Below are 27,781 nucleotides of genomic sequence, written 5' to 3' on the forward strand. Positions count from 1 at the left end.
TCTGATTTTCATTCCAGCTGCTTGATCTTCAACAGCTTCTTAATTACATCCTCATCAGACTCTGCTGGCAGTGACGCAAGAGCCAGCGTTCAGAACTCGCTCTGCTCGGGGCCGCTGTCCCACGCTGATAATTTTTGCTGCTTTCTGTTAATCAAAGAAAAAGGTCCTGGGGCACTTTTGAGGACCACACAGCAGCTCGGGATGCTCTCTGTGCAAAGCCATTTTTCAGGGCAAAATCACTCAATCAAACATTTGGCCGTGTCAGAAAGGATTCGGTCCAGCACGAGGGGAAGGTGTTCGTGTCCATGGGGGCTGGAACTAAATGATCTTTAAAGTCTCTCCCAACCCAAACCAGTCTGTGATTCTATGACTCAGGAAGTTCCTCAAGAGCAGCATTCTCTGTCCAGCTGCTTGTTTACGTTTCTTGTTTACTTTAAGTTGTTGCAAGTTTATAGCGAAATTCACAGACCAATGAGAGTTGGCTTTTGAGGGCAAATTCTCAGAGAAATGTCTTTTTAGGAGGTTCTTGTTAAATACAAGAGGGAAACACCTACTTTGGAGCAAAACTTGGATGGGTTTTATAATCAAAATGTCACTAACATCCTGGCTCAAAAACATTAAAATCCTCCCGGCGCCTTACTCGGGGTGAGTTTCCTTCTCTCCACAGAGCTGAACCAGGGGTTGGGACCAGTCCCACCCTGCACCACTGGTGGGATCATCCCCTCTCCCCACCCGCGGGGGTCCCAAGAGCGGGATCACTCTTTCTCCCCGCAGGCTGGGGGTTCCACTAACGGGACCGACCCTCTCCCCACTCGCCGGGGGTCTCACTGCCAGGATCTTCATCTGTCCCGATCAAGCGGGGGTCCCAGGGGCAGGAACAGCCGCTCTTCTCACCCTCCGGACATCTCACTGACGGGACCATCCCCTCTCCCCGTTCACGGCGCTCCCACTGCCGGGACCATCCCCTCTCCCTCTCCACGGGGCTCCCACTGCCGGTATCATCCCCTCTCCCCGTTCACGGCGCTCCCACTGCCGGGACCATCCCCTCTCCCAGGCGGCGGGCCCGGGGCGCGCCCTGCCCGGGGGTGCGGTGGGTGCCTCCTCCCTCCTTGCCGTGCCGTGCCCGCCCCCCGGCCGGTGCCCCCGCGGAGCCGGGACCGGGCTCGGCGGCACCCCCGCCCCCGGGCCGGCGCCGCCCGGGCAGTGCGCAGGCTCGGCTCGGCTCCGCACACCCCATCATGGCGCTGCGGCGGCCGGAGCTGCTCCGGCTCCTGCTCCTGTCCCTGCTCGGTGAGTACCGGCCGGCAGCGCCCGCACCGCCCCGCACCGCCCGCCGGCGGCCCCGCCACCCGGGCACCGGGATGCGCTGCTCGCGTCCCGATCCCGGAGTCAGGGGAGGGAGGAGGGATGCGCTGTTCCCGTCCCGATCCCGGAGTCAGGGGAGGGAGGAGGGATGCGCTGTTCCCGTCCCGATCCCGGAGTCAGGGGAGGGAGGAGGGACGCGCTGACTCTGTCCCGATCCCGAAATCAGGGAGGGAGGAGGGATGCACCACCCGGGTTGAGATCCCAGGGAAAGGGAGAGAAGCGCTGGCCGGTCGGGATCCTGGGGCAGGGAGGGAGGAAGGATGCGCTGCCCTCGTCCCTATCCTGGAGTGAGAGAAGGAGGAGGGATGCGCTGCCCCTGTTGCGATCCCAGGAAAAGAGGAAGATGCGCTGCCCCTGCTGCGATCCCGGGGAAGGGCAGGGATGCGCTGCCCCTGCCCCTGCCCCTGCCCCTGCCCCTGTCCCTGTCCCTGTCCCTGTCCCTGCCCCTGCCCCTGCCCCTGCCCCTGCCCCTGTCCCTGTCCCTGTCCCTGTCCCTGTCCCTGCCCCTGCCCCTGTCCCTGTCCCTGCCCCTGCCCCTGCCCCTGCCCCTGCCCCTGCCCCTGCCCTGCCCTGCCCCTGCCCGGCAGGGATGCGCTGGCCCGAGCGCGGGGGGATGCGGGGACAGCGCGGGAGCCGCCGGGATGGGGACGGGACAGCGCACGGGGTTCGGGGCCGGCCGGCAGGCAGCAGGACCCGCCGGATGCTGCAGGGAGTGTGGGACGCACAGCGCAGCACAGGACAGGGGGAAACATCCCAAAACCCAGCTCAGCAAGGAGCGGGTCCAGGGCTGAGGGTGCCAGGAATGTGCAGGCTCGGCAGGCGGGCAGGGCGGACACTAGTGCCTATTCAAGACCAGGCACAGGCTCCTATTGTTCGGGGGGCCCCGCATGAATGTTTGCAGTTTTAATTGCAAAAACATTTGCCGATTCCGCTCAGGAATGAATTTGGGCTCATTTGTTGTCTGGCTATTAATAGCTGGGGGGATGAGGAGGGGGACAGCAGCCGGTGGGCTCGCCTTGTCATCCCCCCTCTGCCCAGATGGCAGGAGGAGAAGATGGGGTGGAGTGGGGTTAGGCTGACAACCAGCCCACAGCTGAGTACCAAAATACACGGGGCTGAGTGTGTACACACTCACCAGTCGCTGTTTTGGGTCAGCTCAAGGCTGAAGCGAATGGAAATATTTCAAACAGTTTATCTAAGAACAAAAAACAATCCTCCAGTGACTCCAGAGAGCTCGCAGAGTCGCTTTGGGTCTCAAGTAAAGCGAGATTCGGGCACTGTTTACTCAATCAGTCAGCGGAGGGGTGCGAAGATGACTCTGACACTCATCCCCAGCAAGCAGAGCGCTGTCACGCGCTCCACGCTCTGGTGTTCGCTTTGCTGTGGCTTGGAGCAGAAACAACTTCAGTGGGAGAAATCCGGAGTGCCTGATCCCAGAGCATCTGCCCGGTGCTAACTCTGGATTCAGCTGCTCCCTGTGAATGGGAAAAACCACAGATTGACACGACTTTCCCTCGCAGGGGGGCTGCAGGGTAGAAAGGTGCCCCGTTTCCTTCCTGTGTTACGTGAGCACTGCCCAAGTGTCCTGTTGAATCCGGCCTAAAAGATGGGAAGAATGGGAACAACCTCCAGATATTTCTGCATTTCTTCAGACAGACAGTAGTTGCTAAAAGCACCCAAACCCCACTGGTTTCACACCTCTGCCTGAACATTTACCTGGTGAGTGAACCCAGTGGTACCAGGCTCTGCTTTCCATTAGATTCCAAGTCAAAGTGCCTCATCCTGTGTTGATTTCCAGTAATGTTTAAGTTTGGGGTCATAAGCCCAAAAGGTTGGGCAGAGTGGGGTTGAGAATCAAAGGGTTTCTTCTGCCACGCCTGACTTGAGGTACTGGGGGCACCCCACTAAAGCAGGGTTATGCTGTCAGCAGTACTTAAAATTAGACATGTACCAAAGCCCGCAGGGCTGGTGCTGGATAGTGGGATGGGAGTGTGACTGGAAGGATGTGTTTGTGCCAACTGATTACTGGGGGAGAAAAAAGAAAAAAAATAAAAAGGGCATGAAAAGGAAAGCCCACAAGATGCCGAGATCCCAAGTGTGACCTGCTCTAGGCTCTGAGGTGCTGCTTTGACTCCCGAGCGCTGCGAGCTGGGGTTGCCTCCCTCCTCCTGTGCGTTACTGCCAGAGTAGCCCCTGTTCTTGATCGTGGCCTTAAAACATTGCCATGGAACGGGAGCCAGTCAAGCATGGAGCGTTCAGTGCATTCCCAGCTCTAGGCACTGAAAGCCTCTGAAGATTCTGCACATCAGGGAAATGCCACGGTCAGAATTAAAGCAGCGGAAGCTCTCGGCGGCGCTGATGGAGAGCGGGGCTTAGGACTGACATCAGCTCTGCCTCCAGGTCTCTCCTTGCCAGCTTCCCCGTGGAAACAAATATTTGGATTTTAGAGGATTTCACGTGCTGGGCTGAGGGCAGAGCTGTGGAGACCCTCCCAGAACTCTCAAGTATTTCCTGTGGAAAATAGAACATGCTGATCCCGTGTAGTCCTTAATGGGGAGATACGGGCAAGTCCCAGGCACATTTCAGTTTTAAAGCTCATTATATTCAAATCTCCTTTTGGTTTAATTCTGAGGGCTTGTAATAGGTTGGATTTCGCAAAAGGCTTTTTAAAATCTACGGAGTAGAAGTTCTCATTTCCTTTTTTTTTTTTTTTTTTTTTTTTTAATATATGAAGTCCATCTGTCCCAGCCACCAACAACTGTTCTGAGTCAGCTGTCGGTGCCAAAAACCACTCGGTGGAAATGTTGTTAGCTCTCTTGCGGTGATGATAAGTTGCTTGTTGGTATTTTCTGGTGGGAAGTATTTGCAGTATCGCTTTCTTTTCAACAGGCAGTAAAAAACCGGGACAAACGGCTTTGAGAGCCCTGCCAAAATCAGAGGCTTAATAACGTCTTCCAAAAAATTCCTAGGAAGGGCTTGGTGTTCCTTTTTGGGTAAGCAGGGTCTGGCATCACCACCAAAGAGTGTTGGATGCACATCTCCTTTACAGCTGTTGACGAAGAACGTGACACCAGCACATTCCCTCTTGCCCCGAATATTTCCGAGAATTTCTTGGTTGCTGAAACACGAGGAGATTCAAAGAGGGAAACATGTTTGCTTTAGTCTGTGGGCTGAGATGTTGCTCTGCTTTGTGAGCTTGGGTTCTTTCAGTGTTTATTTTCCCTGTAGAAGTTGAATTCTGGGTCTCTTGGCCTGCTGCGGTTGTTTTTCAATTATCTGTCCACACACGGAGGATTTGCACCAGGGACACGCTCGGAGTTGCCAAAAAATCACCTAAACAAGTAAATAAAGCGGAATGAGCTGCTGCATTTAGCTCCACGAACAAGGACAAAAGCTGTGGGTGGCCTCCTGCCAGTTTGCCCCTAACTTCAGCCATCTCCAAAGGGCAAAGCAATGGTCAGCCCCCACTCGCTCCTGCTTTCCTTGCCTGGATTATTAGTTAAGTTTCTCCTGCAAATTGGGCTGGCTGCTTGCTCATCCTCTGCCGTGAGTGTTTGTGTGTTGAAGCAGAACCGGCCTCCCAGTTGTCTATTTAGAGCTAATGCTTCACAGTTGATTGCATCAAGCCCTGATGATCCGGAGAAGGTTCGTGAACTCCTTAGGAGCCAGGCTGGAGTGGTGGGAGGGAGTTAGCAAAGGCAAAGATTTCCACAGGCCAACAGGATCCCGAGTCCTCGAGAGTCCTTGTCTGCACAGCAAGAGCTTGTGTTGCCAACATGCCCCTCAACAAGATAAAACCACTTCTCTGTGCAAAAAAAAAAAAAAAAAAAAAAAAGCCTGCTTGGAAACTGCCGTTTGTCTAAAAAGAGATGAGTTCCAGATACGAAATTAATTAGGATAATTACATTCCCAATCTGGCTCCTCCGTCGACAGGAATCTGAGCTGCAGCGTCTTCTCCCCAATTGATAAGGGCTGGTTGCCTTCCCTCAGAGCCCCCAGGGGGTATCGTGTTTTTACGAGACAGGATCAAAACCCAGCTAAACGCTGAACATCACTTGTGTGTGGTGGAGGAGTTCAGGGCGTGTGCGCCAAACCCCAGTCCCTCGCTGAGTCAGGACCTGGCCTCAGAGCCAGCTAATGGCTTTAATTGCTCTAATGAACGTTCTGGCCTGAAATTTCCCCCAAAGGGCCTGGATTGCTGTTTGGGTGCAGTTCTGGCGATGGCTGTGCTTGGGGCAGAGGAAATACCTGCTGGCTCGCAGTGCTCCGACTCCCTGCTGGAAATCAGAGGTTTCACTTTCAGAAGAATAAATAATAACGTAAAATCTGGACTTTTTTTTTTTTGGCTGGAAAGCTCAGGTCTTTGTTTGCTCGTGACCCTTCAGAGCACCAACAGGAATAACCTGAGGGGAGAGGTGTTGTTTGGAGAGTCTCAGTTCTTTTTTTTTGTGGGGATTTAGCAAAATAAATCTGCGAGGAACGGGACAGCGAGGAGTTCGTGGAGACCATTCCTTGGGCTTCACCAGGACGCTGCTCTCAGGGATAATCGACTCCTCACAACCTCCTGCTTCTCATTTCAGAGGTCAGGCAGCTTCCTTGCGGGATAAACATGGAGAGAGGCATATTTTAAAGATGTTTTCTGCTCAGGGACAGCCCAGCTGAGGTCCTGCTATCACTTTGATGGCATTGCTGCCACTCTGAGGAAGCTTTGTGTGACTCCTGGGCAGGACTTCAGCTGTCCAGCACCAAGACAGCTGCAAACGGAGCTGGAGTCTTGTTCTTCAGAGCAACATCCTCAGCCAGGCCTTCGGATGTCTTAGGAAAAAAAAACCCAATATGCAAAAAGTGAGGTTTGGGGAGGGATTCCTCAGTGCCTCGTCAAAGGTGCTTCTCTGCTGTGTTGGGGATTGGAGGAAAGTGCTTTAGGTGCATGTTCCACAGCAGAGGACAGGCAGAGAGGAGAGCAGGCAGAGGCAGGAGCAAAATTTATGAATGGGAGTTGACAAGAAAAAAAAACCCAAAACAAAACCCAAAACCCCCTGCCAAAACAGAACAAAAACACACGCACAAAAAAAAAAAAAAAAAAAAACAAAACCAAACCAAAACCAACAAACAAAGAAACCAACCTAAAACCCCCCAAACAACAAATATTTTGGAAATTTCTGCAGCTCCTGAGAGCGTGATTGGGTCAGATTCCCATAAACTCACCTGTGAAATGCTGAGACCTGCCAGATGAGAATCCAGTCAACTCTGGGCTGGCATTGGCTAATCAGAGAGAAACTAAACCACGTACGTGTCGTAACCTGACAGCCCACAGGTAGTTCAGATAAGCTCGAAAAATTAATGGGAATTGTTCTGTCACGCAAGAATTGCTTGTCAGTATAAGTAATCCCAGGTATTGGGCTCTGTGGTGCTCCTCATGGGCTGGAGCTCAGGGCTTAAGACTTGGTTACAAAGGGGAAATTAAGGTTTTTCAGAGCTCCAATAGATGAAATTAAATTGTGTTCGGATAATGCTTAAGGTTTTCTTTTCTTTTTTTTTTTTTTTTTTAAGTCATAAATCCTAGGGATTTCGGCGTTAAAGCCAGAACACGCTCGAACCTACTGCCTTCAATGTACCTGATTATTACAACACAAATGTGAGATCAGTGTGGTTTTTAAGAGTCCTCTTAATTCGTTCGGGCACAGCTGGCTCGTTTGAAGACCCTGAGCTTTAAAACTGCAGCATGCCAGGGACTCACTCAGGCTTTGGCACGTGGCTAAAAGGCAGCAGTGGGCAACGCTCAGCAACATCTCACGATTTTTAATCACGCTATTAAAAATATATTTCGGTGGCCTAGGTAAGATTTTTCTGCTGAGCTGGAGAAATCCACTGAAATCTAAGGGGATTTGTTCCTGTTACTAGGCTGGGTTTCTAATGCCCATGACCTCTTCTGAAAATCCCTGCCTTAATAAACTTTTGGGCAGTTTCTTATCTAAGTGGCCGGTATTTGACAGAGAGGACCTAAATCGGGACACTTTGAGGCTCTGTTTTGAAAGATGGGAGGAAAATACTTGTAAAATTTTGGGTGTGTTGAAAGCAGGGAAATCACCCTGCTCTCTCCCCTTGAGACATCAAATTAATTTGCCATTTTTGACACTCTTGCCCAGCGTGTCTCAAGATGTACAAGCACGAGGTCCTTCAGTGGCTGCTGAAGGAGCCCATGAAAATCCCGCGTATCCGAAGGAAGTCAGGAGTTGTGTTTCATTAGCAACACGGGATGAGGCTGGCAGGCAAGGTCGTGGAGGAGAGCTCTTTTGAGAGCCAGGCTTTCCTTTTAACAAACAGAGCTCTGCACAGCAGTCCTGCTTTTTATTCCCAGTAGAAAAGTTCCTGCCACTTTTCATCCCTCCGGGGTGGCCGTGCGTTCTCTCAGACCTCGAGTGGAGGCGGCTGCACAGCAGAGAACTTAATGATTTTTCTGTGTCTAAATGGGCAAGATCTTTCAGCCCCAAAATCACCCGTGGAGACAGCGTTTTTTGTTTTGCCAGGATGTTATCCTTGGAAAACAGAGGTTTGATGGATGCTGCTGCTGTTTACCTGCGTTACAGAACAGCTTCTGGCTCTTTGCTGGGGGCTGACAGAAAAAAAAAAAAAAAAAAAAGGAAGAAGAAGCGAGAACTCACTGTCCCAATTTGTGCCCTCGCTCACTGGAAGCTCCCCAAAAGATGAATCCATGGTTGCCATAAAGGCATTAATCAGGCTGCCATAAAGATGAGGAGCGTTCCTGGGAGCTCGGGATGATTACTGGCTGCGTGAACCGCGGCGCTGGAAAGAGCCCCTATGTCCGCAGCAGCTTTTCCCGTGTACCCCAGGGTCCATTAAGGAGATTGCTGCCTGCTAATGGACTTCCTCCCGAGGCTCTGGCTGCTGACACTCTCCTGAATGATTTCCGGCAGCTCACACGGCAGGGAAGGTGTTGCAAAGTCCTGCAGCTCTTGCTGCTTCTGTCAAACAGCTTTTATCCCCTCAAAGGGAAACTTATCAACAGCTATTTTTAATACACACTTAAGTCTTTGCTTTAATCTTTTTCTTCCGTATTGATCTTCAGCGAAAGCTTGAGGATAAATTTTTCTTCATGCCCGCCACGTTGTTTGGAGCTGGTTATTTTTAGAGCCTGGAAAAACATCCGCTCGGTGCTAGGGAGGTCCTGAGCATCTTGGAAAGGGAAGTCCCAGCTCTGTGCTCTGCACCTCTGGTCCAGCCCTGGCTTCCCCAGCCTGTGGGAGCCCTTGGAGGAAGGGGTTGTTGAGGGGTTCAGGTTCCAGCAAAAGGAAGGAGTAATGCAGCCCCTGTTAGTGTGGTTTGCTGCTGGAGACATGAGCCGTGGAACAGGTTGGGTTCGCCCACCGCGGATCTCCTTGTTGGTCTAGAGGCTCCTACAGCACAGGAGGAGCTGGTTTCCCTCCCTCCTTGCTTCTAGCTGCTCTGCTGAGGTTGCACGTAGTGCGTGTGGATGGGGCTGCTCCGATTTCCCAGGGAGGAGATGCCTTATCTCCTTCAGAGCTGATGGAGGTGCCTTTGAACTGGCAGAGTGCCTTGTAACCGCCTACTGAGCCTCGTGGGCTCTCCCTTGAGCAGAACTGGCTGTTTGAGTCGGTAAACATCCTTCTGGAGCTGGTGTTTTCCCTTCATTTTGGCCAGTTTTCAGCATCCCATAAATCTCAGGGCAGCGCGGAGCTCTGCCTGCTGGAGCTGGCTCGCGTGTGCTGGAGGGGAGCTTACACCAGGTACCAGCCCTTCTCTGCTGCCATCAGGAATGCTCTGATGGGCCTGGCCAGCACACAGCTGTCCTCTCCCACACAGCAGGGCGAGATGAGCCCTTTGAAGTCCGTTCTGGGGCTGGCAGCAGCTCCCGAGGCACTCCGGTACCCCCCTCTCCCAGTGCCAACTGCTCCTGGGATCCTGCGAGCCAACAGCTGAGCTGAGATCAGGGCTGATCATCCTGCAGGGCTGGGGCTTTGCCAGGGGGGCAGAGGGGACTCCGGATTCCCGTTTGTTCCTGAGCACGGGAGGATTTGGAGGCTCCTTCCCCACGTCCCAAGGCGTGACCATCGCCCACCAGCATCCCGCTGCTGGTCCACAATAGGGATTGTTCTCCCTGCCTGGGCAGGCTCCTGGTGTTCTGCTGCAGCCTCCTCGATCCTCCTCTTTCTGCAGACATTTGGAACAGATCCCGTTTTGGCTGTTGTGACAGTTTGACTCAGCTATTAAATGACAAAAGCAAGCTGGAGCCAGGTTCACCGCGGTTACAAGCGGCTCGACAAAGAGGGGAGCTGCGGGTCAAATTCAGACACGGGGCTGTGTGGGAGAGGTCCTGGCCTCGAGGTTTAGTCCTGGAGCAGGGTTGGATGCAGCAGCTCTGCCTGCAGCATGCAAGGGGATCCCTAACCTTTGCTGGCCGTGACACTGCGCAGTCCTGAGGAGAGCGTGGTTTTGGAGTGACAAATATGGCATCATTCTGGCTGCTTCCCTATTTCCCCAGAGCTTTTCAATTCCTGCCTCGTCCTCCTGCCGTAACTCTCACATCTGTCACTCAGCTCCACGGCCTGGACATGAGGCAAAGACTCTCTCGGCTATAAAACTTCCCTCTTTCCTCCCTCCCAAAGTTTCCTCTTGGTATCTGTGCCCCTCGTTGAGAAGCAGTAGCTCCTTCAAAGAAATGCAGGGAAGCCCATTTGCAGATTTTACAGCTGCTTCCCCAGGCTTGAGTGTCCTGTTCTTTAAGAGCAAGCTTTAGAGCGTGTTCTTAAGTGGGAAGATAAGTGGTGTTAGGATCCTTTCATCTTCTGGCTCAGAGCAGGCTGGAGATAACCGATAAGGGGATGACAGCAAGGAAGATGCATAGGCACCTTTGGAGTTAATTCCTGCTTTGCAAGGCAGTCTATAAAGCACATCTTGGGTGGGAACAGAGGCTGGTAAAATAAAGCTGGGCCTTCCCTTCTCAGCATATGTCTTTTCCTCCTGTCTCCGAGGCAGATCCTCTGCGTGTGCCAGCAGAGCCGGCACAGACTGAGCCGGGTTCTCCGTTTCTGAGCCCTCCTTCTGCTGCTGACATTCGAGGGACTTGGCTGGGGTTGTCTCTAGACGCTGTTTCGGCTGGTGATTTCATTTGCACATTTCTTCTTTTTTCTTTTTTTTTCTTTTTTTTTTTTTTCTCCTTTTTTTCGCAGCAGTCCTGTGCACATTTGAGCTGTGCTTTAAGCAGCGGTGCAGCCTGGCGCGTGACGGGCTGAGATGCATTCCTGTGCCAGGGGCTGCCACACTGCACCCTCAGCCTCACGTGGGTGGGAGTCCCCAGACCCCTCCTGAACAGACTCTGCATTCAGCTCCAGAATTCCTGCCTTAGCCCCTCGTCTGCTGGCTGGAACAGGTGGCAGGCACATGCCTGTGAGGGTCTGTGCTGGGGGTGGTCTTCAAGGTCAGCTGTGTCCAGCTCACATTCCTGCTACATCCCCCAGCCTCACCTTCTGGCCCAGCTGGCCCTGGGCCACCCAGCCCAGAGGTTTCTGGCCACGTCCACGCGCTGCTTGTGGAAAACAAACCACTTGAAAGTGGGGTGTCCGTGGGCTGAGCCTGCCCCAGCCTGCTCCTCCGAGGGCATGAGGGGAGAGCAGCTGGGGCAGAACGTGTCAGATGCTCACCAGCACCTCAGGGCACACCCACTGTGCGTGCCCCATTCTGGGGGTGGCACCTGTGCAGCTCCAGAGCAGGACCTTCCACGGGCTGTGCTGGGAGCACTGGAGCTGGTGAGCTCCCAGCCACTCCAGACCCAGGAGCAGAGGTAAGAGTGGAGCTGTTTGAACCAGGGAGTTCCTTGGCAGGGTTTTGGCACAGTTTGCAGGCGAGCACGATCCAGAGGAGGCACTGCCTCGTGCCCTGAGAAGCCCAGATCCAGGTGCTGCTGTCGATTTGCCAAATGACTCCTCCTGCTGTGTTGTCAGGGACTTCTGCTCCCAGCTCTCTGCGTGGTGCCAGGTCTCTCACAGATGAGGCTGCAAACCTTCCCACAGCAAGCCCCATGTCCCTGCCCCTCAGGCTCCCTCTGGGGAGCTGCTGCAGCTGGGCAGGGCTGGCTCTGCCACCCTGGACTTGCATCCCAGCCCCAAGTGTGAGCAGAGGCTGCAGCTCCCTCTCGGATCAGCCCCCAGTGCCTCTGCACCTCGCTGTTACTCAGCACTTTTCCCTGACAGGGAATTAAGTAGGATTTCTAGGTCATTGTGGGGCTGTCAGGAGGAATCGTCTCCTGTAGACCTCATTATCAAGGCTCTTTCTGCAATGCCAGACTTCAGAACAATTGCAGCCTGGTTCCCTAAACACTGACTAATGAGACAGAGCTGTTAGCAGCAGTTTGCTAAATAAAGGCTGTTTCTGCCTGAGACAGAATAAAGCCAGACGGGATTTTCTTAGCTGTCTCTCACACAGAAGGTATTTCAAAGGCCCCTGATTAAAATAACGAGATAGATGCTGCTCTCGTGGTGGCTGCATGGGGTCAGTGCTCGATGCCAGTGCCAGGTGCTTCCCCACAGCAGGGACTTCAGCTGGCTCGTGCTCGAGGAACCTGAAATTCTCTCCTTGGTCTCAAGGTGTCCTGAGCACCTACCTGTGCTCCCACGTGCTGTGAGTGTGACGTGGTGGGCGAGCTGGGTGCTGACCTCCCTTTCCTCGGGCGTCACAGGAAGATGTTCTGTGATTCCCCAGCTTGTAGCAAAGCTTGCCCAGCGTTCACACACGTGGCTCTGGGAACGCAAGGGGTCCAGCAGCTGAGCTGGAGGGACAAGTGTGACACGTGTGTGGTAGCTTTGGAGAGGAGCTGGGGGGGTCACAGCCTGCCCAGAGGAGACAGGTGAGATCTGAGCTTGGAGCTGGGCTCTGAGCAGAAGGGAAGCAGCCCCCACCCAGGTAGTGGGAAGCCAGGTGACTTCTGTTGGTGTGCCTGTAATGAGATTTTTCATCCTCCCTCTCTTCGTGTCATCAGAAGGGCCTGGATTAAAGATAAACTCTGGAGCTTGATGGGATGAGTCCTTGCCTCTGGCTGGAGCAGGCACAGGAGGGCTGGGGAGCATTGCCTGGCCAGTTTGCAGTTTTGCTTGAAGAGGTGCTTTGATGTGGCAGTGGGAGTCCACGGAAGGTAAATGCTGTCTAGACAGGCTTTGCTCAGCCTCTGTTGTTATCTCTGAAGCAGCAGGAATGGCGCCAAGCAGGCTGAATGGCTCCAGAAGCAGAGCTGTTTCTAGAAAGATGGAAAATGGTTCTTCAGGAGAATCCAGGACAGCTCTCACCAGACCCTGGTTGAACCTCTTGCAGGTGGAACCCAGATCACTTAATTACAGGTAGATGCTCCTGAGAGTGAGCAGGAGAGCTCCAGGAGGTGTCCAGCGTGTTCCCAGTGAGCTGGCACGGCAGAGAGGCCCAGGAGAGCTCCAGGAGGTGTCCAGCGTGTTCCCAGTGAGCTGGCACGGCAGAGAGGTCCAGTAGAGCTCCAGGAGGTGTCCAGCGTGTTCCCAGTGAGCTGGCACGGCAGAGAGGCCCAGGAGAGCTCCAGGAGGTGTCCAGCGTGTTCCCAGTGAGCTGGCGCGGCAGAGAGGCCCAGGAGAGCTCCACTGGCCACTGCTGTGGCCGGCAGGTTGTTAATCCAGGATGATCCAGTCGATTTTGGCAGCAGCAGGGTGCTGGGAGAGGGCTCCCTTGGTCTGGCTAACTGGAGGGTGGCAGGACTGGCCCAGCAGAGCTGGTCTGGATGCCCAGTGACCTCTGCAGCGGTGGATTTTTGGCTGTGAGAGGGATAGGGAAGGGGAAGGAGAAGGGGAAGGGGAAGGGGAAGGGGAAGGGGAAGGGGAAGGAGAAGGCAGGCCGGGGTCTGGAGAGCTGTGGCTGGCTGGCAAGCGCTGCTCTCAGCGCTGTCTCTGATATGCCATCTCCCCAGGCTGTTTGGGAGGGGAAGTGGAGACTGCACTCAAATGCCTATTGTCTGTCCTTCAGCTGGGAGCAGAGCCAGGAGAGAGAGAGAGGCGCTGGCAGCATCTGATACAGGGGGCAGATGTGAGGGGAAGCACACTCATCCGTGAAACGCTGGCGCTGGGATTTTCAAAGGAGCCTCAAAGGTTAAGTGCCATGTGCTGGAATGCGTACACGAAGGTCAGGAGAGAAATCCCGAGCTCCTGGCATCCCTGCAGGGCTGGGGGAAGCTTTTTGCAGGCAGCTCTTGCCACAGGAATGAGGCCTTCTGCAGAATCTGTGTGCTGTCTGGGCTCCTGCTGCCCTGGGCCCCAGCTGCTCCAGCGTGGCCAGGAGTGGGGCAAAGCCACACTGTGCCAGGCTTGGTGTCACCTGGGAAGCCTCAGAGGAGCACAGGTGAGCTCAGCCTGGCTCCCCTGTCCTGCAGGCAGCTGCCAGGTTCTGTGAGCAGAGCATTTCCCTGCCTGTCCTCTCCCCGTGCCAGAGCAGGGCTGGGCACAGGTTTCGAGCGGAGCTGGGCACTTGGCAGCGAGGCGCGGAGCAGCCAAAGAGCCCAGCTTGCTCCTCTGTGTCAGGGCTGGCTTCTGTGCTGCTGTGGGGAGTGCAAATATGTTCCCAATCTGTTTGCTTCGCTGACATGCCTCCAAGGCACACAGGGAACAGATACACTGACCAAGAAGGGGCCATTGTTCCAGGGACCTTCCTGACTGTGGCTCGGCTGTGCTTCATCCCCAGCATCCCGAGCTGAATCCTCCCGGCTCCCCCAGCCTGAGCTGCACATCAGCACAGACAAGCCAAGGGTTTGCCCCTGCTTTACTCAATTTGTCCGTGTGTGTGTGCGTGCCCTGTGCTGGCCTTTTGATTTCCGTGCTGATCTCTGGCGGGCAGGTATTAAATCCAAGATAAAAGGAGCTCTGAGCGTTGCCTCCCTGAGAAGCAGCGTGGCCATCCAGTGACACACTGCTAATTGCAGCCAGGCAGACACACAGCAGTGCTGCAGGCTGAGCAGCCAGGAGCCAGGCCCCGATGGACAGCTTGGGGTTTTGGCCAAGGAGGAATGAAGGCCCCAAGAAAAGCAGAGGAGAGGAAGGGAGTTACCTCATTTGTTTCCAGCGGGGTTGTCCTCCGAGAGGTATTTCCTTAAGCTTTTATAAAGTCCGAATTTAGTCGCAACTTTTATGAACAATGAAGGCTTCCATGGTTTCCCTCGGAGGAGCTGGAACAAATCCAAATAGATTTTAATCCTGAGAAGCAGATCCTGTTATTAATGTCAGCCTAATCATTTCTTTCGATCTCCTTCCCCGCCTCTTTTGCCATTCATGCTGCTAAAGCCTCCAGGCAAGTTACCAAGTCCAGTCTATCCCTTCTAGCTGTTTCTGACTTTGTAGCCTCCCCTGGCTTTTTGAGGGCGTTTAATATGTTAAATCGGAGTGGGGACTGTCCCCATGGCTCAGGAGAGAGCTGGCAGTGGGACACACGAAGCCCAGGGATGGCAGGACAGAGGCCCAGAGCTGGAGCAGGGACCAGCACGTGCCTCCCTGGGAAAAGGGCCTCTGACCAGCGCTCAACTGGGAGCGTTCGGCTGAGAAAATTCTCTGCTAAAAATAGCAGCAGATGATGTTTAAGGAGAAAAACAAGTCAGGGTCTGGGAGAAGTTGGTTCCCAGATATGTGGCTAATTCAACTCCCCCAGGACGAGTAATCTTTTAACCCCTCCGTGCCGAGGCTCGTGTCTGCTCTATTAAACAGACTCGTCCTGGTCAGGAATCCAGGCTGGGACGAGCCAGGATGGGTTTTGTCCTCTTTGCTCTGACACAGCGTTACTCCCTTCCCTCTCCCCCTGCTCATTTATGCTGGCATCACCCTAATAGCTCCGCGTGTCACGCTTGTCATCTTTATCTCTCTGTGACTTCACTTGGGCTCCCTTTAATTCCCCAGTGCACTTCCTAAGAAAATAATCTCCCCTGAACCCTGCGGCAGGTTGGCAGCCTGTGCTTGCTCGGGCTGATGTTAACCAGGGAAGTCTCTTCAGCTCTGCTCCTGCCACCCAGGGCTGCCCCTAAAATCGCTGAGCGCCTTTCCCCGCTCGTGGGGCCGCGTCCTTTGTTCTGGCAGATCCGCTGCAAAGCTTCAAAGCTGCCTGGCGGAGGCCGGCCCCAGCTCCTCTCCCGCCTGGAATGACGGCAGTGGGCTCGCTGTGAGCTCTTGGTGTGCTCACAGGCAGCTGGGGATGTTCCCCGGGTGCCTGCAGCCAGGCTCCTGCAGCCTTCATTCGAACGCGAGACAATTGCGGTTTGTACCCGGGGCTGCAATTACACGCGCATGGGGCGGGGGGGGAAAAAGGCAGAAAATTACCCCGTAAAATTGGAGGAAATGTTCTTAAAATGAGAGCTGCTTTCAGCTTTGTCATAAATGATTTCTCTGTGTGCTTGCTCACGCCCTCTCCTGTTCCCTTCTCCAGCCTACTCCCGGCTCTTGGCTCTGATGACGGCTGCTCTCTTCCCAACTCCCATTTTCCACAGGAAGATGACATGGTTGGTCTTCAATAAGCAGAACCTCGGATCCGTGTTCTGCTGGTCAAGCTCTAGGCTGGAGGAGAAGGGAGGATCAGGAGATTAGAGTCACAGACAGAGGAATAGAGGATTATAGGCTAAACCCCTGCAAGTCTCTGTATTGATGGTTGGGACACAGCCAGACACTAAGGAGCACTGCAAAGCCTGGTGCTGATAGCATATCCGCTTATTTCCTGTCTTTGCATTGCAGGCAGCTTCTGAGATGTGTGTCCTCATCAGAAGCCAGGGTCAGGCAGGTACCGAGCATCCCAGCTCCCAGGGAAGTCAAATACCTGCTGAGATCAAGTCTGTGCCTCGGCTGGCGCTCAGCCTGGAAAGCGTCACCGTGGCTTCTGAGATTCTCAGCAATCCCTGAGTCAAATTCCCACTTGAGCCAAAAATAGAGGAACTTTCCCCTTTTCCCGTTGCAGCTCATTCCCTCTCCCTGACACTGGCCATAGATCCCTGTCACTTCTCGCTGACCACACTCTGTCCTGGATTGCATCTGTCTGCTGCCAGGGGGAAGGGACAGGACAGCAGGAACACCGCTGCCCCTGGCTCTTGGGATCGTTATCTGCTGGTTCCCTCCCACTTTGCACTAATTCGGTACCAGCATCTGCCACTTTGGGGAGGAAGGGGACTTGCTGAAGTGAGAAATAACGTAGGATGTGCCTGCATGGCAGTTCCTAGGGCTGGCTGAGGAAACAATGGGAGGCAAGTGGGAGCAGGCAGGAAGGGTTGGTTTCAGATCTGCCCTGTGCGAACGTTCCCACTGCTCTCCGGTGCTCACCATCTTTGTTCCTGGGATTTGCTGCTGCAAGGCGTTCTCATCTGGCAAACGGGTCACAGAGTGCCGTACCCACTGCTGCCTGAGATAGCGTGTGCCTTTGCTCTTCCTGTGATTTCCGTTCCTCGTTTTTTTTCCTCCAGTGAGCTGGAACTGTACATCCTGACTGAGTTGCAGAGGATGCTGACTGTGGAGGGGCTGAGGCTCAGCTGAGGAGTGTACAGCACTGCACGGGAGACCCTCGGCTTCCTTGGGGTTCCAGCTGCATCCCTGGGGTTTCCATGCCCTAAAGCCGAGGTGGGGATGAGCTGCCCTCCTGGGATCCCCTCCTGTCCCGTTTTTTGCACTGGTTTCCCTGGTGTTGGCTGTGGGCCAGCCCGGTGTGGAGGTGTAATTAGGCTGCCCATTTGTTAATGAAAATGGCAAGGCCAGCACTGAGCACATCCTGGCTGGTTTGATGCATTCCTGGCCAAGTGATCCGGATTTCTCCTTCATTTTTTTTTACCAAAACCTTGGTGCAGCTGTAAGGAGAAGCTCACAGCAAGGCCACCTGCCCCTGTTTTTCCTTCTTGGAGACTCAGCCTAACACTGGAAGCCCAAAGCATCTGTGTGAGGGGCTTGACCCCAGAGGCCAAGAAGGGGTCTGGGCAGGACTAATCCCCTGGCAGAAGCTCCGTGCCCTATTCCCTGTTGCTCACACGAGGGAAATGAGACTTTCGGTTCAGCCTCAGGTTTGTTGGGAAGGAAGAAGCAATTCAGGAATGCAGGGAATGGTAAATAACAGCTTTCCTGGTCATGCTTCCTTTCTGTTCCCCCTCCACTACTCTTCATCCCTGATTTTGAGGGGCAAATTCCAGCTCTTTCCATCTTCTCTCTGAGCTGAAGTTGGCCTGAGTATATTCCAGAGAGAGATGCAATCTGACGTGCTGGAAACTCTCGAGCCCTTGCTGCTTCCATCCTAATCTCTTTTAAGTATTGGGTATTAGTCATCCACACAAATATTGCTTCCTTCCCGACTCGCTCGTACAGTCAGTCCTTTCCAGGAGAAGAGCCAGAGCCCAGGGGATGAGCTTGGGAAAACAGGAGAGCTAGGCCCACATCAGGCCCAGATTAAGATGTTGGGCGAGGCTTGTACAGCCACATCTGCAGGGTGTTAAATGTAGGATAAATGTCCATCTTCTCCTTGATGGCAGCAGCGTGGGGGCCCCTTTGTGGGGCTGGTACCTCCAGCCACCTCTGCTGGGACAGAGGAAACCCCATTTTAATAAAGTGGGGCCGTTTCTGTGAGGGTGCCGATCTGCAGGACCTTAACACCTCACCTCTGCCCAGGCTGCAGCGCCGCAGCAAGCAGAGCTTGTGAAACTCCGAGCTGCAGAAGCCCTTGGTCAGGTGGTGGTTTGAGACAGTCTGTCTGCAGCTGCAGCCCAACGTGATGAAACCAGGCTCGGGGAAACCATCAGAAAGATCTGTGTGGTCTTTCCAGGCAACACCTACGCTTCCCTGCCTGCCTGGGAGACAGGAGGAATGTTTGGCTGCACAAGGAGCTGCTTTGCAGAGAGGCTTTTGACCTAAGAGGGTTCCATATCTCCTTGAGAGCAACCTGTTCCACTTCTCAGGGTGGGTGTGCTTTGCTGCCTGGTTAGGAGGCAGAACAGTAAATCCTGCTGTCTAAAAGGAAAAAAGAAAAAAGAAAAAAAAATAGGAAAACAAAGAAGAAAAGGAGGAGGAGGAAAGAAAAAACTAAAAAAGAAAAAGAAAAGGAAGAAGAAAGCCTGTGTGCATGGCCTGGGTGCTAATGAGCCCTCTCTGCAGCAAATGCAATCAGGTCTTTAAGGTCCCAGTTTAAGTCAGGAGATTTAAATCAGGAGATTTAAAGAGGTTAAGATTTTGTTCCAGAACTGCACGTACCCTGTTTGAAGTCAGGCATCTCCTCACCTTCTGTCCTGGTGAGCAGGAAGAGAGCGAATTAAGGGCAAAATCCCAAGTCCTTACACCTTCAGGTGATTGCAAATACCCGGTGTTGTTCCACACAGCTTCATCTTCTGGGGTCCTGCTCCTGCTGGGACCACCAGAGACCCCCTCACGATCAGCATTTCACAGAAGTGCCACGAGTGAGCTCCCTCAGAGAGGAGGAGAGCCAAGCCCAGAGCCACGTGGATGCCAAGCACTGCTCTGTAAGGCTGCATTTGCCTTCTCTGGGTCAATCCTGCCTCGTGTTCCCTGCCCAGGCGGGCACATCTCTGTTGGGAGGTGTCTCTCAGAGAGCTGGCACCCTTTTAGCTGAGCAGCCCAAGCCATGCATCTTAAAATAAGTCATGCTGGTTTATGATAGCTGGTAAAAATAAAGCCTCACTCTCACAAGCAGCAGAGAGGATTTACGACCGAGTGGGTTTTTTCCAGGGTGGGCTGGCCGCAGTCTGGTGATGGCCTTTTTATAACCGTTATCAGCTCCCACACAGACCAGGTCCATCTGTTACTTAATTTGAACGGAGACACTCCTAAGCTTTTGTTCACTAATCTCTGCCTGCACATCGACATTGTTCTCCGGCAGGGCAGCCCACCCCGGAGTAGTCAAGGCTGAGCTCAGGGAGGTGCCGTGGAAAAATGGAATAAAAAAAGGCACGTGGCTCTCTGGGGGCACCGGGCAAGCACGGCCCATCCGCCTGCCTGCTCCCTGCTGTCAGCTCCAAGGGGCTTCCAAGGGGGCCAGAGCAAACCCAGCTCCTCAGGCTGGAGGGAAGGAGTGGAAGTTAAGACTGAGTGCCACAAAACATTCGTTCACCCTTTAGAAGTCCGGTCTTTATCTGTCGCAAGTACGTGTGCTGTTCGTGAAGTTCCACACAGAAATGGTTGGGCAAAGAAAGCCCAAAAAAGACTTCACCAAACTGTGCCTAAGACACTCTGGCCCCTCATTCCTGTGCCTGTCTGTCCTGCACCACCTGGCACAAGTCTGATTGTGGAATTGCAACGAGACGCGCTGGGAATAGAGACGAGGGGGGATAAAGAGCCTGCAGCCCTGGGAGACAAAAGGATGGCTATTTCCAGGCAGATGGTCAGATGTTCCTGAAAGGGCTTATGGTGATTTCCTCAAAATAAGCTGGGGGCAGGAACGCAGCCTCCCCTCTCCTTGCCTTACCCAGTCCAGCTCTGCGTGGCTTCCTCCGCTCTTCCTCTGGAGGTTCCCCACACATTTCACGGTCAGCTTCCTCTGCTGCACACACCCCCCTGAGAGGCAGGGCCAGCGCTGGGGTCAGCCTGGCTGCTCTCCCCAGCTCCCCTGGGCTGCTCTGTGCCTGGGCTGTGCTGTCCTTGTCACCGCCGCTCCTTTCACCGACGATGGATGGATGGACGGACGGACGGACGGACGCTCCAGGGGCACCTCCAGACGGGCAGCCCTGAGGGTGCTGACCTGCAGAGGGTACAGCTGACGTGTTTTAGCACCCAACAACGTGTCCCTCACTGCTGCTGCGGCGAGTAGCCACCCAGAAAGCGAGAGATGCTTAACAAGGCGCGCGGTTTATCGCGGCGTTCCCACACGGCTTTGAATTGCAAATCCAGCAAGGGCTCGGCGATGATGGACACCTCGAGCAAGGCGTATTTTTGTTGCTTTGGTGGGCAGGTGTTTAAATACAGCTGCGTGGTTTTGTACTGCCTGTGCCTGAGAGCGCATTAACTAAAATTACCGTATCAGATAACTGCGAGCGCGGCATCGGGCGAGGCTGCAGCGCAGGATGCTGCCAGCAACTTCTCCCAAACTCTCTCCTGGTCATCCTGCCACTTTCCCTGTAACACATAACCTCACCTCCTCTTCAAATTAATGCCTAGAGCTTTCAAACAGACATCGAGATGGAAGGAGATGGAAGGTCAGGCTTGGCTTTGAACAGTAGAAAGGAGATTTAACACACAGAGTAGTCTATAAAGCTGGGTTTTTTTTTCCTTCAGTGTAGCATTTTAAAATGATTCAGATACCATGAGTCACAGTAACAAGCATGGGCTGGATCTTTTTAGCTGAAAAAAAAAAAAAAGAAAAAAAAAAGAAAAAGTGCCATAAGAATATGCTATAGACTTCAGTGGCTTGTCCTGGATTCTATTTTGGAGAACTGATGACATTTGGGATTCAGCCATATGTCTGGCTGAGTCTGCAGCACACAGAGAGCTGGTAGGTATTCAGGGGGTTAGAACATAGAGATCTGGTAGGATTTGGGATTCTGCAGCCTATGGAGACCTGGTAGGAACTGGGAGATGCCGCACATACGGATCTGGTGGGAATGCAGGGATGTGGAACAGACGGCTGTGGTGGGTGCCTGTGCTGCGGCACACATGCTGCTCTGGGGAGGGAATGCAATTCCAGCTGTTCTCCAAACCCTGGGTGCTGAAGTCTTTGAAGTGAGGTTTACATAGCACAAAGCCTTTGCTGCTTGTTTGTGCTGGGCTGGAAGGAGCCTAGAGGAACACCTTTTAGAAGGTGGTTTAAGCACTAATGATGATTTAACAGAAAACAAAACAAAGAGACAACCCTTGCCAGCAGAGCACGGTTCTAGAAAGGCATTCCTCTCTCTCTCTGTACAGTCTGTATGGTCAGTTCAGCTTTTTGTTTTGCTTTGCTGTCACCTTCTTTTAATTTAGAACATACTACTTGCAGTATTCTGCCACACAGAGAGGAATAAATCTGCCTTAGCGGTGATTTAAGCAGCCACATTGATCTCTGCCCACGGTCAATACACGTAATAATGTCAGAACCTCTCACACAGCCTCCGAGGACTCAGCTTCTGTCTGAAATTTGTTGCCATCCTGCTTTGTGCCTGAGGGATAGACCTGGATCTCTTGTGTTTAGTGGGTGAGAAAAAGCCTGCTGTGAGCAGTTTCTGAGAAATGAGACGAGGCTGCAGTCTGACGGAGTCCCACTGTCCTGGAGTGAATATTTCTAAAGCCATAACTCCCACAGAGCCACTACTCTGTGGTTTTGCTGTGCCCACCTTCAGCTGAACAGATATTCTAACTACAGCAGATGTAGGACTGTCTTATTTGATGGGACAGCATTTTTATAGAAAAAGATATCTTTCAAGCAAGAATCCATAACAAAACTAAAACTGGTCCAGAGCAGGAGGGCAGCCAGCATCCCCTCAGATCAGCTGAGCGCTCAGACCTGGGCTCTCAATTAAATTCTTGGTTCCAGAAGCAGCAGTCTCACAGCAGAGGCACTCAGATGCCGAGTTTTACTGTTGTTGGAAACACGTCCAAAGACTTCCAAAGGATTTTCCCAAAATCGTGCCTTGTCTTCTTGGGGATTAGCAGCTTCCCATGTTCTGGGGGTTTGCTGGGATCAGTGGAATCTGTTCATGCTCCCAAGGATCAGAGCCCCAGACAGAAAACCTGGAGGATCAAGGGACTTTTTGCAAGAACACGTAGTGACAGGACAAGGGAGGATGGATTCCAGCTGGCAAAGAACAGGAATAGATTGGATATTGGGACAAATTCCTGCTTGGGAAGCTGCTGAGGCCCTGGCACAGGGTGCCCAGAGTAGCTGTGGCTGCCCCTGGATCCCTGGAAGTGTCCAAGGCCAGGCTGGAGCAGCCTGGGATGGTGGAAGGTGTCCCAGCCCATGGACTGGAGGATCTTTAAGGTCCCTTCCAACCCAAAGCATTCCATGATTCCCTGATGAACAGAGGGAAGGGAAAGCGTTGGCATCGTCTGGCACAATTCCCTGCTTTCAGGGAGGGCAGCAGCTCTTATGAAAATGGACTCTGCTTCAAAACAGGCTTGCAGAAATTACTGCTTAGACCAGCTCCTGGCTGGAGAGATCCAAACTCCAGAGCTCTGACAGCTCAGTTCAATATTGGATTTCTCCCAACTGCTGCATGACCCTCTCCAGTGCAGAAGGGGGAACGGTGGAAAAGTCCTGCTAGGAGCAGTTTTGGCTGGGCCAGCTATTAGTTAGCATCAGCTGGTGGTTTTTGTGTGAGAAACAATGATTTTGGGCACAAAGGCAGCTTTCGAAACCTTGCCAAACTCCAGCTCTCCCTGGTGGTCTTTGGGGCACCAGGGCACCCAGGAAAGTGTCAGCATTTAACAAACAGCGAGGGGCAGGAACCAGCAGGGAGCATTTCAACGTTGCTGGATGGATTTTAGGTGTTGAAGGCCCTCGAGCTTTCAGTGGGAGTGACTTCGCAGCTCTTGGGTGTTTCTCAGGCTGCTGCCTTGCCACTCCACCGCAGGGATGTTGTCCCTGCACTGTCAATCTCTGCCCAAAAGCTTTCCCCCCTGAAAGCCAGCACAGGAATTTCCAGCTGTGTCATGATGCTGGAGACCATTTCTTTCTCCACATCTGCCTTCAGCTGCCTTTCCTGCTTTCTATCCATGTTTGTTACGGCTTTTTACTCAATTTTAGCTGCATCTCATGTCCCTGAGGCTGTGTTTGTATCATTTTTAACCTGCTCTTTGATCAATGCCCAGCAAGCTCAGCGGGCACCCTTAGACTTGCACGAAGGGATCAAATCTGATGGGATTTGTCACAGCAGAGCTGCTCCTGTGGCCATGGCAGGCCCCTGCAGATGATTATTTTGGCTCTGGTTGTAGCATGGAGCCTCCTGTAAGGGCTTTGGAGCAGCCCGGTTTGGCAACACCATGAGAAGGAGAACCAGAACACCCAGCTCCAGAATCTCTGTCTGCCTCACTCTCCTCTTCCAGGGAGCTCCCTGCCTGTTTCCCGCTCCCTCTGGAGACTTGTTGGTGAATTGGGCACCCAGCAGAGCGTGAGTGCTGTTGGTACCTGTTCTGAGTGCACAGCAGAAGGGACACAGGAGGCAGATTTTTCAAACCAAGGTCACGTGCAAAAGAGAGAAGATGACTGGATTAATCGGGAACTCTTTGGCGCTCAGAGCAGGAAGGGAACAAGCAAGTTAGTGTTGTAAGGAGCTTCACAGCGCTGCGTGGCCGAGCTTTCTCCCCAGTGTGGGTCTGGAGCTGAACTCCTGTTTTCTCCTGATCACAGTCCGCTTGTGATTTACTGCCTCACATTTTACATGACCACACTTGCAGTACTTACTGGTGTAACTGGCATTTGTTAGAGGCCAGGCCTGGCCCATTCCATCTCCCAGGAACTGACTGGATCTCCGGAGCTTGCTCTGCTTCCTGACCATCAAGTTAATTCTCGAAATAAAACTTTCACTCCCTTTTTAGCACAGCTCCTTTCCCATCGAAATAAGCGCAAGGCGCAAGGAAATGGCTCGTGCTGGCACTGCCTTTGTGCCATTATGTTAATCCTCCTCTTTAATTGCTACTTCTAACAATTATATTTTCCTGTATTTACGCCACGACTCCTAAATAAACTCAGTCCTGCTGGAGCTGTGCTGGTAGGCAGGAAGAGGTTTTGTCTGGGGAAGTCAGTCCTGGGAGCTGGCCGGGATGATTTCTCAGCAGGCAGCCTGTTCCTAGCCGGGTGACTTATGAGCTGTGCTATTTCTTATTACCTTCTGTTTGTTTTTCCAGGCTGCAGACTCTTGGCTGTGGAGCTGACATCCAGCAACACCAAGCCCGTGGTGCAGGAATTCCAAAGTGAGTGCTGCCTGTGCTGCATCAGGCCAAACAATGGAGGAGAGTTTGGCTCGTTGCTCACTGGTTCCTTAGGATGACGAGAGCCTGGGATTCAGAGAAGTGCCTAAGAATATGTCTGTGTCTCCCTGTTTAAAATGGTTTATCGAGGTCCTCTGCAAGTCTCTAAGTGCTTTTTTGAACTGGGTCCCAAAAGAAGGAAAAGCAGTTGCCTCGCAATTAATACACAGAGAGAGAAATTTATATTTTCTCTTGTCCCTCCTACAGACATGCCATGGGACGCTGGGAAGGCTGCTCAGCCCTGCTGGGGTGCCTGGTTCTGCAGGGCACATGGGGTGCCAGTGCCAGCTGCAGAGGGGACAGGGTTTGCTGGGTTTCTCCCCAGGAGTTGCTGTCCCAGGCCCTGCCCAGGGAGATGCTGCATCCCTGACTCACGGTGTGGCTCTGCTCAGGAGGACGGGGCTGTGAGCTCACACAAAACCTGACTAAAGGTTTTGTTTGCCATAAGCCCCAGCCTGAAGAGAACAGGGTGTTCGTTTCTCTCCGTAGCTGATAGCTGTTGGACTGTTTTTGCTGGCCAAAATCCATCTTCCAATAGCTCCTGGAACCCAGCAGCGTTTCTGTTTGTGAGGCAGATGAAAGGGAAGGCTCTGCTTTGTGGGCAGCATCTCCTAATAAAACACTGAGTGAGAGTGCTCAAAGCAGAGCAAAAACACAGCTGCTTCCTATTAATCTGGACTGCCTCCATTTCTCCTGCTAGGTGTTGAGCTGTCCTGCATCATTAAATCCACGGTGACGCCAGATCCCAGAATCGAGTGGAAGAAGATCCGGGATGGAGAAACCTCTTACGTGTTTTTTGACAACAAAATGCAGGGTATGAAGGTTCCTCGTTCTCGAATGTCCAAAACAGCTTTCCAAACAGATTTCAGAAGCAGGACAATGGGGAACAAACGAGCCTGTTAAAGGCAGGAGCTCTGGCTGTTCGGCTGCTTTCTTCTGGAGCAGAGCTCAGCAGCTGAAGTGCAGGATGGAGAGGGAGCAGGATGTTTTTTCCTCCCTGCCTCATTATTGACAGGTCACAGTAGGAGCTGGAGTGAGATCCTGCCTAGGAGATATTTTTTGGGGTAGGGAAGGAGCGATGCAGCTTCCCTGCTGTGTGTCCCAGCGTGGTCACTGGGTGTCTGAGCTCTCAGGCACTGACCCCTCCTGTCTTTCCGGAGAACATCTGAGGGCTCCACCTGCACCTCAGCAGGGATCTGCGTGTCCAGCTGCCAGTGCTCCCTGCTGAGGCAGCTCAGGGATTTGCAGCATCCTGAGAGATGCATTAGAAGCAGCCTCTGGCTTGATAGGAGAACTGCAGTGCCAGTAGGGTTTGAGTCCATCTGGAATCACTCCGGCACTTCAGATGGGAGCAGGAGCCACATCCAAATGAATCTTCCAAAGGAGACAGGGCCCGAGGCTGGCTTGGAAGTTCGATTTTGCCACAGTTTTTGAGGTTTGGAGTGATGCTTCCCAATTCATCCTCTTACGTGGTTGGCAGCTTTGGTTTCCTCTGGGGCTTTCAAGCATGGAGTTCCTTTGACTCTGGAAAAGAGTCTGAGATCAGCAGCTTAATTTGCACACCCAGAGCGAGTCTGGATTTTAGTCTTGAGCCGTCAGCCTTGATCCCCCTGCTTCTCTCCTCTCTCTTTCCCGCCTGTCAGGAGACTTTGCGACCCGGGCAGAGATTCTGAGCAGGACATCCCTGGTGATCAAGAACACCACGAGGATGGACACGGCCACGTACCGCTGCGAGGTGGCCGCGCCCTCCGACACCAAAACCATCGATGAGATAAACATCCAGCTCACAGTCCAAGGTACCCAACCCACAACCTCTGCAACGGGAACAAGAAGGGGCTGTGGGCATCTCCAGAGCCACCCTGGGAGGTTTAAAACCAGCTGGGAGCGATGGAAAGTTTGGATGGTTTTGCCTAAGAAAGCACAGGATGCAGAAGTGATTTGGTGCCTCTCACCTGGTTTTGTGTCTTCCTGCAGTGAAACCCATGACTCCCAGATGCTCTGTGCCTAAAGCTGTCCCTGTTGGCAAGTCAGCCTCTCTTCACTGCCACGAGAACGAAGGTTTCCCCAAGTCCACCTACAGCTGGTACCGCAACAGCGAACCTCTGTCACCCGACAGCAAATCCAGCACCAAATCCCACAACTCCTCCTACACCCTGAACCCCGCCACAGGCACTCTGGTAATGCCCTGACAGATCTGATCAAGCCTCGCTTGAGGTTATCTTTAAGGTCGCTTGTAAATTCAGGAAAACATTGCCTGGCTTGCACAAGGAAGGAATAATTTGAGGAAGGTGAGGCGTGCCAGGGTCTGGGCGAGTTGGGAGAGGGAAGATTGATGGAAGAAGATCTTAGCAGAGATGCATTTTTATACACGTTTTCACACCCTCGCAGTTTCTCATGTCGCATCCCTTGCCTTTTGCCCCTTTTCCCTCCCCAGGTTTTCCATGCAGTGCACAAAGGTGACACAGGTCGTTACTCCTGCATAGCAACAAACGACGCTGGCTTTGCCAAGTGTGAGGAGCAGGAGATGGAAGTCTGTGAGTGGCTCTCCGTGCAGTTTTCATCAATGCTGGCTGATGTATCACCATAAATAAATTGCCATCACCATCAGGAGTGAGGAGGGGACATCCTATAGCATTAATTCTTCCCTGCTTTCTCATAGCCCCAGATATAAGGAGATAAAAATAATCCGAAAGCGCAGGGAAACGTCAGATCGTGAGCAGATTTAATCTTGAAGTCAGGGACTCGCTAGTTCCCTGTGAACTATTGCTTAAAACATTTGGGAGGTGGCATTTTGGTGTGTGTGAAGCTGGAATGTTGCTGCTGCCCTAAAGAAACGCTGGGTGCTGGTGTCTCTCTTTGCCAGATGACCTCAATATCGGTGGGATAATCGGGGGAGTGCTGGTGGTCCTGGCAGTCCTGGTGCTCATCACTTTTGGGATCTGCTGTGCCTACAGAAGGGGATACTTTGCAAATGGCAAAGAGAGTGGGGAAAGGTAAGCTGGGCTGCTTGGATAAATCCCTGCACCCTCAGGTAGCATGGAGGAGTCAGAAGGGCGCCAAAAATTAGTGGCTAAAAGGAATTTCGATGCCTAATTCCTCACCAAAGTCCACAGGCCAAGCCAGTCCTCGAGGCATCCAATGCCCTGCTGTAAAACCCTGCAGCATCCAGGTTTATTTCATGGAATCACCACAGAATCCCAGAGTGAATTGGGACCTTAGAGATCATCCAGCTCCAACCCCTGCCGTGGACAGGGACAATTTTCACTAGACCAGGCTGCTCAGAGCTCCGTCCAACCTGGCCTGGGACACTTCCAGGAATGGAAGGCGTTTTCCTAAGATGGAATTGTGGTGTGGATGAGAGCTGTGCTCTGATACCCTCATTCCTTGCACGGGAAAGGAGGGCCCAGCACAGTGAAATGCCTGCAGGTGTTTGTCCAATAGCTCCTGTGCTGCTGGGATAACGAGGGCCG

The 27,781-nt window shown here is 53.0% G+C and overlaps 1 protein-coding gene across 1 annotated transcript in view; it reads left to right on the forward strand.

The window, feature by feature from the left end:
• The first annotated feature begins 1,203 nt into the window (after positions 1 to 1,203).
• Positions 1,204 to 27,781, forward strand: part of JAM3 (junctional adhesion molecule 3) — a 29,672-nt gene continuing 3,094 nt past the window's right edge. The window contains exons 1-7 of the mRNA XM_040085029.2: positions 1,204 to 1,290; positions 24,189 to 24,254; positions 25,012 to 25,125; positions 25,955 to 26,107; positions 26,286 to 26,488; positions 26,746 to 26,845; positions 27,175 to 27,304. Coding sequence (XP_039940963.1) covers positions 1,239 to 1,290; positions 24,189 to 24,254; positions 25,012 to 25,125; positions 25,955 to 26,107; positions 26,286 to 26,488; positions 26,746 to 26,845; positions 27,175 to 27,304 — 818 coding nt within the window. The 5' untranslated portion in view covers positions 1,204 to 1,238. The remainder of the gene's footprint in view (positions 1,291 to 24,188; positions 24,255 to 25,011; positions 25,126 to 25,954; positions 26,108 to 26,285; positions 26,489 to 26,745; positions 26,846 to 27,174; positions 27,305 to 27,781) is intronic.

This window comes from Hirundo rustica, chromosome 23 (assembly GCF_015227805.2).
Source record: "Hirundo rustica isolate bHirRus1 chromosome 23, bHirRus1.pri.v3, whole genome shotgun sequence".
In the NCBI taxonomy this organism is placed as follows: Eukaryota; Metazoa; Chordata; class Aves; order Passeriformes; family Hirundinidae; genus Hirundo; species Hirundo rustica.